Source organism: Pseudorasbora parva, chromosome 23, assembly GCF_024679245.1.
Source record: "Pseudorasbora parva isolate DD20220531a chromosome 23, ASM2467924v1, whole genome shotgun sequence".
NCBI lineage: Eukaryota > Metazoa > Chordata > Actinopteri > Cypriniformes > Gobionidae > Pseudorasbora > Pseudorasbora parva.
This window is the reverse complement of record NC_090194.1, coordinates 2,676,184-2,695,695: the sequence shown is the minus strand read 5'-3', so window position 1 is coordinate 2,695,695 and position 19,512 is coordinate 2,676,184. Positions and strand designations below refer to the sequence as shown.

The following is a 19,512-nucleotide window of genomic DNA, read 5'->3' as shown; positions in this document are numbered from 1 at the left end:
TTGCCAGAATGTTGCTATGCTGTTGTTATGATGTTTGGGGTTTTTTCTAGGTGCTTACTGCCGAGACAAAAGAGCCTCTATAACATTATAGTCACCAGATATGGCTTAGGACCCTCATTTATTATCACCCACCACTTAAAGTGATACGTCTGAGCCCAAATTGAGATATAATATTCATTGCCCATGTCCATAGCTTAGCAAACAGCAATAATAATGTAATAACTCACCATCTTACAAGCAGTCCGTGCTCTAGGAAGTTCTTCAGGTTGGGTAAAGTCTGACGCAGATCTGGGGTGGAGAGCCCATGCTGATACCTCAACTGTACAACGAGAAACACAGAGGAAATATGTTTATTATAACCATCATCACCTGTCTGAAAGATGAGTGTATGATCACTATATGGCATCACCTGGGCATCGTGCCATCAGCTAGAGCAGCAGGTTCATCCATTACCCCACAGGTGAACACACACACACACACACACACACACACACACACACACACACACACACACACACACACACACACACACACACACACACACACACACACACACACACACACACACACACACACACACACACACACACACGATTTCCATCTGCAGATGTTTAAGTTATTTAGTCTGCAGGCTGCAGAGCCACTGACAGGAGACATTAACCAGTTCCTGGTTTTCTTAAGTTTCAAATTAATATTTAATAAAGATGGCGTCATAAAAAAGAGGATTTTTGTAAAGAGTGAAAGCAGTCCTAGAGCTGTTTAGGCACGTTCACAGAACTAAAACTGACACAACATTATTACAGACCTAAAGCAACCAAAATAAATAATTTACAATAATTTTTTATTATTAAAAAAAAGCATATAATTATATAATTAATATTATACTTGTATATTATTTTAGTAAATTGTATATTACAATTTATATATATATATATATATATATATATATATATATATATATATATATATATATATATATATATATATATATATATATATATATATATATATATATCAGGGCTGTCAATCGGTTAAAATATTTAATCACGTTTAATCACAACTTAATCGCTAATTTTTATCAGTTGTAAATGTATCTTAAATTACTATGTTTCAAGTTTGTAATACTCTAATCATCATGGGTATGGACAAATATGCATGCTTTATGCAAATGTATGTTTATTATTAGTGAAACCACACTCAGAGCATGAAGACTAGACACGTATCAAAGGTCACAGATGTTTATCAAAGAACTTGTTCATGTCTCTTAAAGGGATAGTTCACCGAAAAATGAAAATGCTGTCATCATTTACTCACCCTCATGTTGTTCCATACCAGTATGAGTTTCTTTCTTCTGCTGAACACAAAACAATATAGTGTGGAAGAATTTTTGTAACAATTCAGAGAGAACAACCATTCACTATCATAGTAGGGGAAAAAATACTATGATAGTGAATGGTTGTTCTCTCTGAATTGTTACAAAAATTCTTCCACACTATATTGTTTTGTGTTCAGCAGAAGAAAGAAACTCATACCGGTATGGAACAACTTGAGGGTGAGTAAATGATGACAGCATTTTCATTTTTGGGTGAACTATCCCTTTAAGAGCTGTGCACTATCTATTGAAATCCCGGTATTTTGTGTGTGTGTGTGTGTGTGTGTGTGTGTGTGTGTGTGTGTGTGTACCGAACTGTGCCGCAATTCACGTGACCAATGTGAGAAACACGGACTCGGGAGCGCTCTTGTTCATAAACGTAACCTGCGTATTCATTTTAGCCGAATGTATTTAGCTCAATAAAACACATGAACTGTAAGTGGTGATGGTGTTAATGATTTAGCTCATCACGCTCGGACTGCAGAGAATGTGCTCAGTGTAAAAACACACTTTATAATAGTCTAATAAAAGCTTATGTATGCAATAACTGCACTTGTTTCAGAATAGTAATGTTAATGTTAACCCTTTTCTTTCTCTATTAATGTTTGCTGCTGCATCCTTTACATCTATGGCTGATCTCAATTTCTCCAACTATGGGCTGCGCCACGGATCAAACTGAAAATCTAACATACATTCATTTATAACAGTAACTTAAATACATAAAGTACATAAAATAATTGATATGTATGAGTATTCTTATACATATCTAAACCAAAATAAAATGTGCAATAAAACTTTAATAGGGGAAAACAAGAAGGGGAGAAGAGAAGAGATTCACTGACGGAGAGAGAGAGATCTGTCAAAGAAAATATGAGACTGATCTACGTGATCGAAGACATGAGCTCAAACGTTTCATTTCCTCCTCTTGTACAATCGCTCAGTCTAATACGCCGGCCATCAGTGCTCTGACATGATAACACCAACACACACTACAGTAACCACAACAATACAGCACGTGTGTGTGTGTGTGGATGGGATGTGAGAGAGAGAGAGAGAGAGAGAGAGAGAGAGAGAGAGAGAGAGAGAGAGAGAGAGAGAGAGAGAGAGAGAGAGAGAGAGAGAAATGGCATACATCTGGAATGAATGAAAGACGGGAGGAAAAAAAAACCCACAACTCTTCTCCAAAAAGGAAGATTTTCTGGAAACATACTTGACAAAACTGTCTTTCCCAAGAGCCAAGATCCAAACAATCAGACATGTGAACCGTAAGCGAGAATTAAACATTTAACAGAAAAAGTAACAACGGTTTCAGAAAACCACAGCGCCCCCTTTTGTCCTGGAGGTGAAAACTACTGCAGTCAATTTATTTTAATTGAAAAGCAAGTGCTTGAGGTCTTTAGGGGAACTAATGCATTACGGACACTCCTTGACAAACATCTGGTTTATCTGGCCGCATGTCTTCATAAAACCTGATCAATCTTCATAACACCATAGTGACAAATGATCCGCATGCGATTTCAATTAGACCTGATACTGCTGCCACGATGACACTCCTACAGGCCAAGAATTCAATAAAGAGATACCAGGGGCGAGAGAGAAAACGAGAGACAGAAACACTCTGGAAAATGGAGAAGATAAAAACTAAATGACAACAGAGAGCAAAAAACATTTCCACTGGTTCTGCTACATGCGAAAAAGATTGAGATCCTGGGTCAGACGTAATAACCCAGTGTTTGGGTAGTTTTTGTGTTACTCGGATCCTGGGTCAGACGTAATAACCCAGTGTTTGGGTAGTTTTTGTGTTACTCAGATCCTGGGTCAGACGTAATAACCCAGTGTTTGGGTAGTTTTTGTGTTACTCAGATCCTGGGTCAGACGTAACAACCCAGTGTTTGGGTAGTTTTTGTGTTACTCAGATCCTGGGTCAGACGTAACAACCCAGTGTTTGGGTAGTTTTTGTGTTAGCCAGATCCTGGGTCAGACGTGACAACCCAGTGTTTGGGTAGTTTTGTGTTACTCAGATCCCGGGTCAGACGTAACAACCCAGTGTTTGGGTAGTTTATGTGTTAGCCAGATCTTGGGTCAGACGTAACAACCCAGTGTTTGGGTAGTTTTGTGTTACTCAGATCCCGGGTCAGACGTAACAACCCAGTGTTTGGGTAGTTTATGTGTTACTCAGATCCTGGGTCAGACGTGACAACCCAGTGTTTGGGTAGTTTTTGTGTTACTCAGATCCTGGGTCAGACGTGACAACCCAGTGTTTGGGTAGTTTTGTGTTACTCAGGTGTTGATGTCTGGCTTTTTGTGACCTCTTCAGGACAGCAGTGCAGCTCCGTCAACATGTCTTAGGTAGAATACAGGCTTGTGTTTTATCACATACAAAATACAGATTTTATTTTTATCTATAAATTCGTTTTATAGATATTGTGCAGTAGATGGTTTCATTTTATGAATGTTCATTTCAACATACAGGGGAGCAATGTGAGTCACCTGGACGAGTGTCACTTCTTTCTTTTTGGATGAAATTGGGTTGTTTTTAACCCCGTGTTTTTTAGTGTACAGGCCAAAAAAGGACTGTTTATTTCATAATACTGGAGAGAAATTGGTGAAAAGACTTTACTTGGTAAAACGTTAAGCCTAAATTGAAGATTTATGAATTTGAATCGCATTAAAAAAAAAACACGGTTTTACCATCAACATACTCACTTAATGTGATGCATATTTGTGTATTATCCAAATATCGTAATGTCAGTTTGATAGCCACGTCTTTGTATTCATTGTGCTATTTCTGTTTGCCTCCCTGGAGCATTTTGACATCACTGTGAATGTGTGTAGTTTCTTTTCAACAAAGGACGCCTGGGATCTACCTTTTGTTTCTTTATGGAGGGCACTGCTCCAAGTCTCCACTGGTGATGAAATGGTCAATTCCACACAGAACTAACAGCCTTATTCATTCATGGATGAAAGCACACCTCTGGCTTTGACCAGATGACCATGTGCTGGGATCCGCATGTGGACCAAAAGGAAAAAGGACTTTTGGAAGTACGTGCCAACAGCAACAGCATTCTGTATTAGAATCAGAACGGGGTGTACCACTTATGGCTGGCCGACTGCCTAAAGCCATATTTGTTCAGTGTTTCTCTGACAAAGATACTGATTAGATTAAACCCAAAAGTCAGTGAGAGTTTCCAGAAAAGTGAAACTGAAAATGAAGGGTGGACATGGTTGAAGAGCCAAACACACAATCCAATCCGACCCCCTCGTAAAGCGTTGACTCGGCGTGAATGCTTTTTACGAACCGTCACTAATGCTGGGAAACGTGGCCTTCACTCTGTGGCGATGAAGACGATCATTATCGGTTTTCCTGATGAGGTCGGTTCCAAAACCTGAAAAATGCTTGTTTTGCAGGCAGAAGATAACTCACAAAAAACTATCCAAGAATGGGGAAAAAACGATCCAAGAATGGATCGTGACACCCCTGTGAAAAAAAATGAAATGCGCACCAAGAAATCTTGATTAGAAACATATTTCATTCAGTGCAGAAGAGCATCAATACAATAGTGTGGTGTAATTAGATATATGTATGTGTAAATATCACACTGTAAGCTTTGCGAAATGCAAACATAGCTCTATTGTGTGTTTAGTCTTCAATGCAAAGTGCTATGTAGCTTGAAGAGGGTTACAAATCAATCACATATGAGGTTATAATGCTCCCTTAGTAGGCAGCACACTAGGTTTTGGAAAACACTACTGTAAATACATTTTTAATCAAATTTTTACTTTGAATTAATTAATACAGTTACCATTGCACACCTGTTGGCAATAGAGAGGTTTGTGGGACAAAGGATAACCAAATCCAAAAATCTCAATAAACCAAAGGAAATCCCGCACAAAAACGTTTTATTAGCAACGCTTCGGTCTCATATGCCTATGATACGCCTGATGAAGGTCATGAGACGGAAACGTTGCTAATAAAAAGGTTTTGATTTTTTGCAAGTACTGACAGTGTGTGGGATTTCCTTTTGTTTATTGAGAGCTTAATTTGAATGAATGCACTTAAATACACTACCAATCGAAAATGTACCAAAAGAGACTAAAACATTCAAAATGTTGAATGATTGTCCGTGCAGCCGTGCTCATTATACTTTCGCCAATTAGTGCCAATTCGGGCCGGGTTGCTTGAATTGTGTGTTCATTAGCCTATTATTCTTAATGAAAAATACAACAACAAAATGGTACAAGGACAAACTCAGTTAAATAGGTGCTTTTACATTTCGCTTTGAAACCAAATCTTCCGCGATCATCTGGTCTGTCAGCTCTCGTGATGAATGAGATCTGACTCCTGCTGCGTCTGTGCTGCGACTCTCATTCGGATCGCGCTTTATTGAGCAGACACGTTCAGTTTTTAATTGTAGTGTGTGTTCTCTAACTGAACTACATTATTTTATTACTATAGAAGTCTAAATGACAGTGGGGGCGGTGCCGTGGTGTAGAGTGCGGATCGGGCCGCATTTTTCTGTCCGAGCCTGGCCCGTGTCCGACAGAGCAGTAACCGAACCCGACCCGAGCCCGACAGGCATTCAAATATTTATGTCCGAGCCCGACCTGAGCCCGACAGTTAAAATCAATTTTTTTCCTTATATACTAATGACACGTACGTTTGTTTGTGTGGAAAGCCCACTTTTATTAAGCAACTGTAGGAAGGCATTCTGAAATGTTTACAGACGAGCGCATCAGCGCGCACACGGGGCATCAAACCTCACAGAACCCAATCAAATAGCCAACTGAAATTAAATGAACAAAGGTCTGCTAAAAATGGCCCAAGCTAAAAGAACAAAACATTAACGTAACACAATTGACATGCTTATTGAAATGAAAGTTATCTTACCAATTTTCTCAAACTGTATGGTTCCTAAACTGCAACATGGGATCTATTTACATAATCTATCCATCAAAGTATAGGCTAATCGAGGTTTAATGCAGAAAAAGGATTGCATCATCATCTGTGGATGGCTTCAAGGCTGTCCTCCTGCCCGCAGCGCTGAAGTTGCGCTCACTGGAATGACAAGGATGCTGCGGGCAATATGCACGCACGTGTTGCGCGTTGTTGTCACGGCGACATAAACAAATTTCCGCGTGCAGGAAGACGGATGTTAGGGTAATATTTTACATTTATTTTAATCACAAAAACAAACCATTGCATCAAGTTAAACAGGCCCATTGGCTACTTGCATAATAAGCAGTTTTAAATTTAAAAGGTTCAATGCCTTATCGCGCTGACGTGACCGAGCCCGACCCGAACCCGAACGTCATTTCTAAATATCTGTCCGAACCCGGCCCGACCCGTCGGAACCCGTCGGGGATTGGGTCGGGTATCCATCCTCTACCGTGGTGGGCAAGAGATGTAACCGGTGTTGAGTCTGAACACAGCAAATACCGGATTTTATTTGATCTATAAATTCGTTTGATAGATATCATGCAGGTATTGTGCAGTAGATGGCTTAATTTTATGCAAACACTGCATAAATGTAACTCCGTCAACACTGACAATCACAGCAAGCCTAGTAGGAACTCACAATGTCTCACGAAAAACAAAAACTTTTCTTTAAATTATGCCTGAATTACACAGAAAACAAGTAAAGAGCTCCTTTAATAATCACTGAAGCTGTCGGTCAGTTCAGGTTTTTGCACATTACTGTAGTTAATAAAAGTTTGTTTTAATCAAATAAAGCTCAGCGCTTCACTGTTAAATTTCTAATTAACAGACATATTATAAGTAACTGCACTTATTAACAAAACAATCCAAACCGATAATAATTGTATTATTAAAATAACTTTATAAATTAATACATTTTTCTCCAAAATAGGTGCTGGCGCCACCATCTGTAGAACTCTCTCTAATGTTAGCCAGGAGCCATGTTTTAATTTTGTGGCATAATTCACTTAAATTTTGAGTGTCTTTGTGCCAATGATGCCTTAAAATACTGTCTCTGTAGGCATATCACTAGTTTTGGAACAGAGTATTTGTGTGTGTATTCATTCAGGAAATGTAATTCTTCCAAAACCAAGAACTGAAATGCGGCCAAGGGTGCTGATCTGAAACCCGATAGGAGCTCAAGGAAGAGCGGAATGGTGACATCATTGGATCGAAAAGGGCACAATCGCAATTGTTTCGACTGCAGGCTTGCGTCAGTGTGTGTGTGTGTGTGTGCTAGAGTACCATTGTGAGAGCCTCCTCCATCTGCACGCCAACCCTTCTCATATCACATAAACAACAAAATCCCTTTTTATTCACACATATGCAAGCATATAAACGGACAAAAGGGAAGATATGTTTTACACCGAAAAAAAACTAAAAACTAAAGTAGCATGTCGATAATTCAACTAGTAGTCATTAATAATCACCCACCCACTCCCTAAGGCGACCTGCCCCTACAAAGCAATGCATTACGGGAAGAAATCTGCTCCTGCAATCTCGCAAGTCAAAGGCATTTGGTATGCACATTTGATTTCATTACTGCCTTTGTTCATCCTTACAATTTTTGCTACATGTGTTTAAGAGCAGCACACATCTGGCCCACGAGCCCCGCGCTGGCGTGCTGCGTGACGGAGGTATGCGCGCTCTTCTATCCCCAGTGTGCTTCACATTACACTGGAGCTTGAGTTGCAGCCTTTTTGAATTGCTTTTGGCAAAGAGCGCTGGGATAGATTATAGTATAAACCTGGACATAAAGTATTTTTAAGCAAACAACCGGCCTTTTCCCCTCCCTAAGCTCAAGCACAAACAAATAAATATCCAGAACACGGAAAAAAACGGAGACAGTAGGAGCGTCTTGGGGAACCAGGCCCTGTGCGGATCGGCACGCCGGTCTTAATTAAAAGAGACAGCCTGACCTGCTGACAAGTTGAAGAAACAAACAGAGCGGCGGGTGGCATGGGGCTCTCGCAAACAGAGATTTAAAAATGTGCGAAAGAGTATGACAGTATCTCTTTCACACTGCAGACAGTTTTAAATCAAAGCGGGTGTTGACAGACACAGTGCAAAGTGAATTGTGGGTGAATAATGTGTTGTTAGTGTAACAGCGGAGGTATCTGCTGTGATTTAAAGCTTTGGTGAGGATTTCGATAAACATCGAAAGCATTTTAAACTATGTGAATGCTACTGAAAAAAGTAAAAAAATGAATAAAAGCAAACCGTATGCGGGCCTTTCTCGCCTTTCCCCCTTGTGGTTCTATCGGTTTTTGTTTGCTTTTGATGCTGGTATTGACATCAGGTCATCTGAGAATAAAGATAAAGTTGTGGATGCATGCTGTGAAGTAATGAAAACGATATCGAAACATTGGTCTGCTGTGTCTCCATCATGACCCAGGTGCTCCAGACATCCCACACATTCTCCAGACTCGACTCGACCAAGGTTCTTGAGTTTCTTCTATGCTTGGGAATAGCCACATAAATGAAATGTCCAGATTGGTTGTGGATAAAAGACAGGTGGTTTTCCAAGTGCATGTTTGAAAAGGTGCATGGGATACTACAGCAAACCAACATGTCCTGATGTCCCAGTAACTCGAGAAGATCTGGAATGAGTTGGGTCACGACTTGAAAATGTTTAACATATTGGTCAAACTTAATAGCGTGCAAATGTGGCACTATAGCAAATTCATATGGCAGAAAGTAACCTTTTCCATTTTCCTGTCAAAATTTGACATTAACCTAAGACTTGAGATGCTTGAGACAGTCCATATACCAGCTTTTCCTACTAGACTATCATTCTTAATGTGACAGGCAAAATAAAATGATAATAATAATAATAATAATAATAATATTTTATAATAAGTATAATAAAATTCGATATATAATTCAATATATATATTTTAAATTACAATCACATAAAAATATATAAAAATAAAATAAAAGGAATTATAATCCAAAATAATATATATAAAAAGTGTAAATAAAAAGTATAAAATTACATAATAATAAATAATATAATTAGTGCTGTCAAACAATTAATCCTTATTAATCACATCCAAAATAAATGTTGTATATATATATAGAGAGAGATCGATATAGATATTCACACAGTATATACAGTGTATATATATACAGTGTGTGTGTATATATATATATATATATATATATATATATATATATATATATATATATATATATATATATTTATATATATGTAAATATTTATTAAATATTTAATGTATGGGTGTGTATTCAAATATTCATAATGATTATACACAGCACACACACATATATTATGTAAACACAAACTTTTATTTTGGACGTGATTAATAGCTTAACAGCGCAAAAAAAATTAATTACATAATAAATATAATTAATTAATTAAAATAGTATTAGTACTATTAAAATCTAATAATATAATTCATATAATATAATATAAAATAAAAAGGGAAAAACACTTAAAATAAGAATTTTACACGTGGACTTTTGAACTCCACTGTCTATATAGATTCCCAAAATAACAAAAACATTTAACAGAAATGAATTTAACACCTGGAATCTCAGCTGTATTTGTGTTTCATCATCAGTATTCAAATTAACATTTTTGTCCCCCTTTCTTTCCTTTCACCCTGTTATTTTTCCCACTTCTGCCACGGCCAATTTTCTTACATACTTAGCGCTTAAAGAGGTTCTCGTTTTTGAGGGAAATTAGAAGTGTCACAGGAAATGAAGACCGTGTCCCGTGTCCCAAATGAAGCCTTTTGAGACCATCAGAGGTCGTGCTGATGAGGGTTTTGTCATCGAATATGTCACATCAATTCAATGCAAAGGGGCGTAGAATCTCTCGACAACACAGCGAGGCCGATGCTTGGGAGGTTTGGAAATGTGTAAGGCCGTAACTTTTCATCAGCGGAGTCATTTTACAAACGTAGATAGTTGAGCAGAAACTCTGGATCCAGACTCACGAAGTGAGCTTTTGCAGTAAATTACAATAAAAAACAAATACTTTAGGTAAAAAATAGACATGGGGAATAGTTTTGCTGGTTGGCCGAGTTCTTGCCCCCCCGAGGGATGGTAATCAGGGGCCCCGGATGGTCCTCTATTAGTCTGCTTAGGAGGGGTCGGCACAGGTGCTTTCCTTATGTCACCCACCCAGGTCAGAGATATAAAGGGCCCAGGAATGAACTTTGGGCGTAATCGCACAAAGACACGCAAACATCTCTCCAAGTGTCTCAAAGACTGCAATGAATTCTCCATTTTGCATGTTCTTAATCAGGTTTTTGGTCCCCATGTGCATCAATGAGCCTCAGCCACCGAGGACTAACTTCCTTTTCTCATGTTATACTGAAGTTATACAATCTCATAAGTCCACAAAATGGTGGCTTTGCTCTAACCTGGAAGAGAAAGCATTTCTAAAGAGATTCCTTATTCCTTATTAATAAATTAATAGATGAGGGGGGAAGACATTTTGGACAAGCCTTTGCACTGATCACATGGCACTTGCTTATACTCACTCCTACCCGAGTATAGTTTAGAAAGTTTAGAAAGAGACAGGCTTTCAATAAGGTGGCCAAATGCTTGTAAATGAAGTATTGCTCTATATTTCGTACTGATAATAATGCTAATGTAGCATCTATTATTGTCTGGGTTACTTTTGATTCTTACTTGCTTCGCCAAAGTCATTGTGACTGCAAAGCCTAACTGTTTGGTACCGGAGACTGGGAACACACTGCATAAAACGGTAAAAAAGAGACATTATTGTTCGGCTTATTCAGGAGAAAGGCATGCATATATTAGCTATCAGGGCTAATGCACATGCCAAGTATATGTTATAAGGGTTTGGAGGTAAAAATGGCCTGGAGATGTCTTAGCTTCAATGGTGCTAGGTACTTGTTTTTAGACAAACATCAGAAAGTGCTCTCGAAAGGTTCCTCATTGTGTCCGAGGCCAACATGGGAGTGTAAATATATGCAACCATCACTAAACGTCTAGGCAACAACTCTGAATGGACTTGGTTAACTTGAATAACGCAGAGCTTTGGCCTGAATGAGCAGCTGAAGTCTCCAATATACAATGAAGCAGGCTTATGTAAACCGCAGTGACTGCTTGAAAACACATGCTAGGCGTTCTGGCTGCAACGCTAACAAAATTAGCCATGAAAACTCTCAATGGGCTGCGGCCATAAAGATGCCCCTGAGCAGATATATATCCAGGTTTTAAGCCAATCAAAACCTTGCGTATCAGAGTAGCATATAAATGTAAAGTAAAATGTAACAATTCAGAGATAGCAAATGATTTGTACACAAACTTGCTGAAACTTTTTACACAACATATGGGAATATACAGCGATCAGGCATAACATTATGACCTAATACTGTGTTGGCCCCCTTTTGCTGCTAAAGCAGCCCTGACCTGTCGAGGTTTGGACTCCACAAGACCCCTGTAGGTGTGCTGTGGTATCTGGCATCAAGATGTTAGCAGCAGATCATTAGGATTAGCATTAGGCACTGCCTCCGCCAGCTTGCCTTCTTCCCATAGTGCATCCTGGGGCCATGCGTTCCCCAGGTAAGCCACACACACACACACACCCGGCCATCCACCTGCTGTAAAAGAACATGTAATTCCTCAGACCAGGCCACCTTCTTCCATTGCTCCGTGGTCCAGTTCTGATGTTCACGTGCCACTGCTGGTGCTTTCGGCGGACCGACACCTTTCTATCAGAACCAGCATTAACTTCTGGAGCAGTTTGAGCTCCAGTAGCTCGTCTGTTTGATCGGACCCCACGGGCCAGCCTTCGCTCCCCACGTGCATCAATGAGCCTTGGCCGCCCATGACCCTGTGGCCGGTTCTCCACTGTTCCTTCCTTGGAGCACTTTTGATAGATACTGACCACTGCAGACCGGGAACAGCCCACAAGAGCTGCAGTTTTGGAGATGCTCTGACCCAGTCGTCTAGCCGTCACAATCTGGCCCTTGTCAAACTCGCTCAAATCCTTACGCTTGCCCATTTCTCCTGCTTCTAACACATCAACTTTGAGGACAAAATGTTCACTTGCTGCCTAATATATCCCACCCACTAACAGGAGCCGTGATGAAGAGATAATCCTTATTATATGTTTTAACAAACATAATCTTTAAGCCTAGTTTCCACAACCTTCAAAACACTGTTGACAGTTGTTTAAACTGTCAGAAAATATGAGGACAGACATTTTTAACAAAGACTTAATATTGAATTAAGAGTGATTACACTGAAATATGCTTTCTTGATTGACAAATGAGCTTGTGCCAATTCACAATACTACTTTTGAGAGCAGATACACTTTTCTTTTGTTACGTTTAGAGGAAGGAGACGGAAGCCCTTAAATGTCACCTCAGGTTTCACAGTCCTCGACCCTTATATCTCAAGCCCTCTGTAACACTTTCTACCACTTCTTTTCATCTCTACCACTACTTATTTCTCTTCCTCCGTTCTTCCCTTCTTTCTGTCCAATCCTGTAATAATAAAACACAGGTGTGGTTATACGTCCCAATTCAGCCAGACGCCAACACGCTTAATTCGAAACATTCGCGTTACTCAACCTTACACTTTATTGAGTATCATATGGACACGTTACTGAGACAACATATTTACATAATTATGGGAAAGGCTTTCTGAGACAAATGGGAAATTTAATTTGTAGACCACCGGTAACAAGGGGCCGCTGTGTTTCCAGGCCCTCGTGAGACAGACACACACACCAATGCTGCTGTATTACAGGACTATAATTAGACTGACACGCTTCAGTTTCAGACGTGTACATACTTTTCATTCTTTCCTTCGATAATACAATAAAGGATTGTCCGATAAAGGCTTTGCCAGGTGAACTCGTCACGTGTGTATAAGGGTGTAGATGTCTGGGAACTAATGTGCCAGTCTTTATGTGATGTCATAGACTGGGCATCTACACAACACACACTGATTTACAAGTCAAGTCTCTAAAAATTGGTCATAGTCTCCCAGGTAATTTTTTATAAATTCACCAAGATTGAAAATATACTGTGAAAGTTCACAGATTTATACAAAATACTTAAAATCTATTGACGACAGGTTCAAAAAACAGCAAAGCCTCACGTTTTATTTAGTTTTTCTTAATAAATATGCACAAATGCTACGAAAAAAATAAATAAAATAATTTTTATTTTATTTTTTATTTTGGGCTTTTGCCCATGACTTTCTCATAAACAATGGCATAAAAGACGTTAATATTGAACGTTTTGGCAGACAATATCATTTATTATAATATTATTGGTTGAACAGTTGTTGATATCAAAAGACAGGGAGAGAGCGCCTATTCATTAGATGCCATCAAAAAGATTATGGCTTTTAATAATTGGCCTTATAATATTATAAGAGAATATCTGAGCGATGAGTCACAAAATATAATGGGAAAGCTATAGTCTATGGTTTGTAATATTACAAGCACATATGGTGCATATTAATCACACATGTAGAGTAAATGATGACTGGATGTAAAAAGGAACATTTACACAGCCAACATTATGAATTTTGTTCCTTTAAACTTTTACTTACAGTGATTATAATATTATGCCAAATTGTTTCTCATTGCTTTTTTTGCATAGATATAATGATAGAACGACAGATATAGAACGACAGATTGATGGATGGAACAAAATAATGATCAATGAAAGAATGGATGGATGGAATAAAAGAACGATCAATGAATGAATGGATGGATGGATGGATGGATGGATGGATGGATGGATGGATGGATGGATGGATGGATGGATGGATGGATGGATGGATGGATGGATGGATGGATGGATGGATGGATGGAACAAAAGAATGAATGATCAATGAATGGATGGATGGAATAAAAGAACGATCAATGAATGGATGGATGGATGGATGGATGGATGGATGGATGGATGGATGGATGGATGGATGGAACAAAAGAATGAATGATCAATGAATGGATGGATGGAATAAAAGAACGATCAATGAATGAATGGATGGATGGATGGATGGAACAAAAGAATGAATGATCAATGAATGGATGGATGGAATAAAAGAACGATCAATGAATGAATGGATGGATGGATGGATGGATGGAATAAAAGAACGATCAATGAATGAATGGATGGATGGATGGATGGAATAAAAGAACGATCAATGAATGAATGGATGGATGGATGGATGGATGGAACAAAAGAATGATTGATCAATGAATGGATGGATGGATGGATGGATGGAACAAAAGAATGATTGATCAATGAATGAATGAATGGATGGATGGATGGATGGATGGATGGATGGATGGAACAAAAATGATTGATCAATGAATGGATGGATGGATGGATGGATGGATGGATGGACGGAGGGAGGGAGGGATTGAACAAAAGAACAATACCTAGATGGATGGATGGATGGATGGATGGATGGAACAAAAGAACGATCAATGAATGAATGGATGGATGGATGGATGGATGGATGGATGGAACAAAAGAATGATTGATCAATGAATGAATGAATGAATGAATGGATGGATGGATGGATAGATAGATAGAAATGAAAGATAGATGGATGAATGATAGAACGATAGATAGAACAGATGAATGATAGAACGATAGATAGAACAGATGAATGATAGAACGATAGATAGAACAGATGAATGATAGAACGATAGATAGAACAGATGAATGATAGAACGATAGATAGAACAGATGGATGATAGAACGATAGATAGAACAGATGGATGGATGGAAGGACAGATGATGTATGAAGTCTCCTAGTGTGTGATCAGTTTCGATGGCTCCTGTCAGAGCAGACTCGTGGCCGTCGCCGGAGTCAGAAAGGTCAACGAATGGAGAACCGTCAGCCGGAGTTAACCTGAGGAGGGGTAACTCTAAACCAACACTGCCCTCGCAGGGGTCACAGTGACCCAATAACACCACAGCGACACACACACACCACAGCGACACACACACCACAGCGACACACACAGACACACCACAGCGACACACACACACCACAGCGACACACACAGACATACATTCATCCCATAAAGAGGAGAGGGAGGGAGGCGCCACCATCTTAAAGCAACCACCAAATGTGTACAGACACAATTCTTGACCTCTCAACAAGACATTTCTTACTTCATCACTGTATTTACGATCTACACAAAAGGGACAGGGCTCTTCCGTTCAGCAGGTTCTACTTTTATAACCCAATATGAAAAGATGGATTAATTACGGAAACCCACACTCAATGAAAAACCCTCGTTTAGGTGTAACTGCCAAATAAAGCCATTAAACATGATGTTCATGTCAGCCAAAACGTCTGGCAGAGTTATAATCACGCTTTATAATTTGGAATAGAACTGGTTGAGGGTTTCTTTACTGGGCCTGTTATTTTAGAGCAGAGGAACGGCTCCATAAAGGCCACGGGAAGAAAAAAACCTGACACGGAGCAGCTGTAAGATGGCCAGCCTACACTGAGCCGAGCACAATCGCAGCTTATCGCAATAAACCCTCCATTGACTGGTGCTCTGCTTTAACACCGGGACTTTACGGCGGAGGATTGCGTAAAAGCCTCTCAGCAAAGGTCAAAGGTTAGTGCTCGAGCCCTGAATGGTGCACATTCTTGTTCATCTCTCTTGGTGACGACACCTCCTGGTTTTTTGGTGTAATAAGAGGCAAGATAAACATTTCTGGTGTCAATGAAACGCTTCTGAGCATTATTAAAGAGGCTGCACAGATACACGAGAAGATAAAATCAATTAATCTGATGTTGAAATTAAACCTCACAGTGCTATGACATAATTTACAGAGATGTTATGAGCGGTTGCCAGGACAAACAGTTAATATAACCTAAAAACAATAGACAAAGGATCCGCCAGAGCCAAGAGGCTCCTGAAAGAGGCCGTCCCAGATCCGAGATGAGGGAATTTCTGCAGTAAACACTTCAAACCGGAAATTTCAAGCCATTTTACACCAATGATAGTTAGACAGCAAGTTTTATCATCGTAATTGCAGTTCAGGCTAAAGGGTGCTGACAACCTCTCGTTTCGAGATGATGATAGATCTGTTTTTTTGCTTTTTGGAGTTTAACACTGGGCTGTGCGCTCTTGAATAGTGTTTTTGGCGTGTGGCTCAAAGAGCCATCTCTCAACACAGGTACGTCAGTCCGTGCCTCTTCGCAGACCAAAAACACACACACACACACACACACACACACACACACACACACACACACACACACACACACACACACACACACGTTGGTCTATGTGGTTTACAGGGACTCTCCATAGGCGTAATGGTTTTTATACTGTACAAACCGTATTTTCTATCCCCTTACACTGCCCCTAAACCTACCCATCACAGGAAACATTCTGCATTTTTACTTTTTCAAAAAAACATCATTTAGTATGTTTTTAAGGCCATTTGAATTATGAGGACATTTGATATGTCCTCATAAACCACATTTATAGTGTAATACCAGTGTAATACCCATGTAGTTATACAAATTTGTGTCCTCATAAACCACATAAACAGGCTCACACAGACACACACACACTGTATGACGCTCTAGAAGGCCCTTTGTGATGGGTTTGTCAAATGCTGGGTGTAGTTTGGTTGATGTATCAAGGACACTGTATGAACAACAGTACTGTAAATGAATCTGGGTCGAGGGAACTAAAAAAATAATAAATACATTAAAGGGGTCATATAATGGTACATGCACTTTTACGTTGTTTATACAGCAATGTGTGTTGGTAGTGACTGTACCCCACCATCCTATAATGATAAGAATCCATCAAGTGTTTTTTAATCTCCTTATATGTTTTCACCTGTCTAAAATCAAGCCGTTCGATTTGTGACGTCACATGATCGGACAGCGCTCCCACGACTATTGATTGACAGCAGCGTTTCAGCTCAGACCCGCCCTGAGCGAGCTCAATCTGTCCGCCATTGTGGATCCGCTGGAGCAGAATGGCATCTAAGCGATTGTGGTGTTCTGTTCTTGGGTGTAATAATGAACACATCAGCCATTTTGATGTTGATTTATCTGATATATCAAAATTGATAAGGTTGAACTTGCACAGATGGTTCCTGAGAGACTCGCGATGTAAAACTTTCTCCTGTTGTCTAAGCAATGCTTCACACTCAAAGCCCCCACAGATCAGAGGGGCGGGGTGAGCAAAGCTCATTAGCATAAAAGGCACATGCACAGAAACGGTTTGCTGAAAACGGAGCTGTTTTTATACCAGGATAAATTAGCGATTTCTTAGAATACTAAACAGAAATTTTAAATAAAGTATATTACAAAGTTTTAATTTAGACACTAAATAATCATATTAACTTATTAACAAAAATGGCATTATATGACTTCTTTAAAGCCCATTCTATTGAGGTTTGTGTCTGTAGAGATTGTTTTGAGTTGACTAACCCTCAATTGTATATTAAAAAAATAAAAAATATTAAGTTTTGTTATTATATTATACAATCACATAAACGTCGCACACCTGTGTGTGGTAGGCGCGTAGGAGAGCAGGACAAAAAAGTCAAATTATCATCAAATGAAAAGGAGAAGTCCCGCACACTATCAACTCGCAATTAGAAAAGATTTATTATTTTATTGCAACGTTTCGATCTTTCGATCTTTCTCAGGCATTTATTATTTTATTGCAACGTTTCGATCTTTCGATCTTCCTCAGGCATGAGGAAGATCGAAAGATCGAAACGTTGCAATAAAATAATAAATCTTTTCTAATTGCGAGTTGATAGTGTGCGGGACTTCTCCTTTTCATTTGATTATTATATTATACAAAATTAAATCTGAGAAATGTTTTAAAGTTAGTTTTTAAAAAATATTTTAGGGGTAGGGATAGAATTTGGATTTTTGTATGTCGAATAATTATTATATACTAGGTCCGGGACTTTAACGCGTTAATTAAGATTAATTACGCAAAAAATAAATAACAATTTTAACCACACTTATTTTTGCACCGCGTAACGTTTTTCAATGAATGACTTTCGGCGGACCGATTATACTGGAACACCAACTAGCGCTCACGAGTCACGACAACGACAAACCATAGTGAACATGAGCGGAGAAGCTGATGAGAGCGCTCTGCTCGGCCCCGTGGATGGGACATTTAGTTTTAAAAAACGAAAGGATGGAAGCGTCGACAAGAGCACGGTTGTGTGAAAGCTATACAACAAGGAAATAGCGTATCACCGCAGCACATCGAGCCTCAAATATCACAAATATGCTTTTGCTACACTTAATGGCAAACATTGCACTGGTCTGCTGGACTGAAATAAAGAAACTATATTTTGTTGATTAAGCTTATGTATTCAGTCATTATTCAATGGTTTACTAAAAATACATGTGAAAAATTACTTCTCACTGTTCTCAGGTCAAATATTTATATGCCATTAAAATGTGATTAATTTAGATTAATTAATTACAAAGCCTCTAATTAATTAGATACATTTTTTGTAATTAATCTAATTAATCCCGGCCCTATTATATATATATATATATTATATATATATATATATATATATATATATATATATATATATATATATATATATATATATATATATATATATATATATATATCAAAACAAAAAGTATATATATATATTACTAGCTGTGCTTACATGGTTGTAATCAGACTAATAACACAATTGTAATAAAAAAAGTAATTAGGGGTGATCATTATGACCAAAATCTTCTATCACGATACAGTTTTCTGCTTTAAATAAGGTTTTTGATACCATTGAAATCTATCATCACCACCATTTTCAATATTATTTAAAAAACTAATAATTGTGACATATTAAGTTATAAAGATGTAAACTCGCAACTGTGAGATAAAAAGTCTCCATTACCTTAAATGTTTTATTCTGTGGCGGAAACAAGTTTCCATACTTTTGCTCCCTGCTGTAACTAGGTAAACATAAATGTGTCTGCAGACTATATATACAGTTCTATAAGAAGAGAGCCATATTCCAGCACTGAGCCAACAGTGATAAGCCTGAAGTATTCGAGGCAGGAGATTATGGTCTGCTTCAGAACAGCCGCAGCACAAAGTCCACATTATGTCTCCTGAAAGAACAGCACTACACCAAGAAAAAAAAAGACAGGAACAAATATC

At 38.7% G+C, this 19,512-nt stretch overlaps 1 protein-coding gene across 2 annotated transcripts in view; it reads right to left on the bottom strand.

The window, feature by feature from the left end:
- uvrag (UV radiation resistance associated gene) overlaps nt 1-19,512 on the bottom strand; it is a 182,155-nt gene that overhangs the window by 16,537 nt on the left and 146,106 nt on the right. For both annotated transcript variants that reach the window (XM_067433356.1, XM_067433357.1), the window contains exon 14: nt 228-319. In XM_067433356.1, the coding sequence (XP_067289457.1) occupies nt 228-319 (92 nt within the window). The remainder of the gene's footprint in view (nt 1-227; nt 320-19,512) is intronic.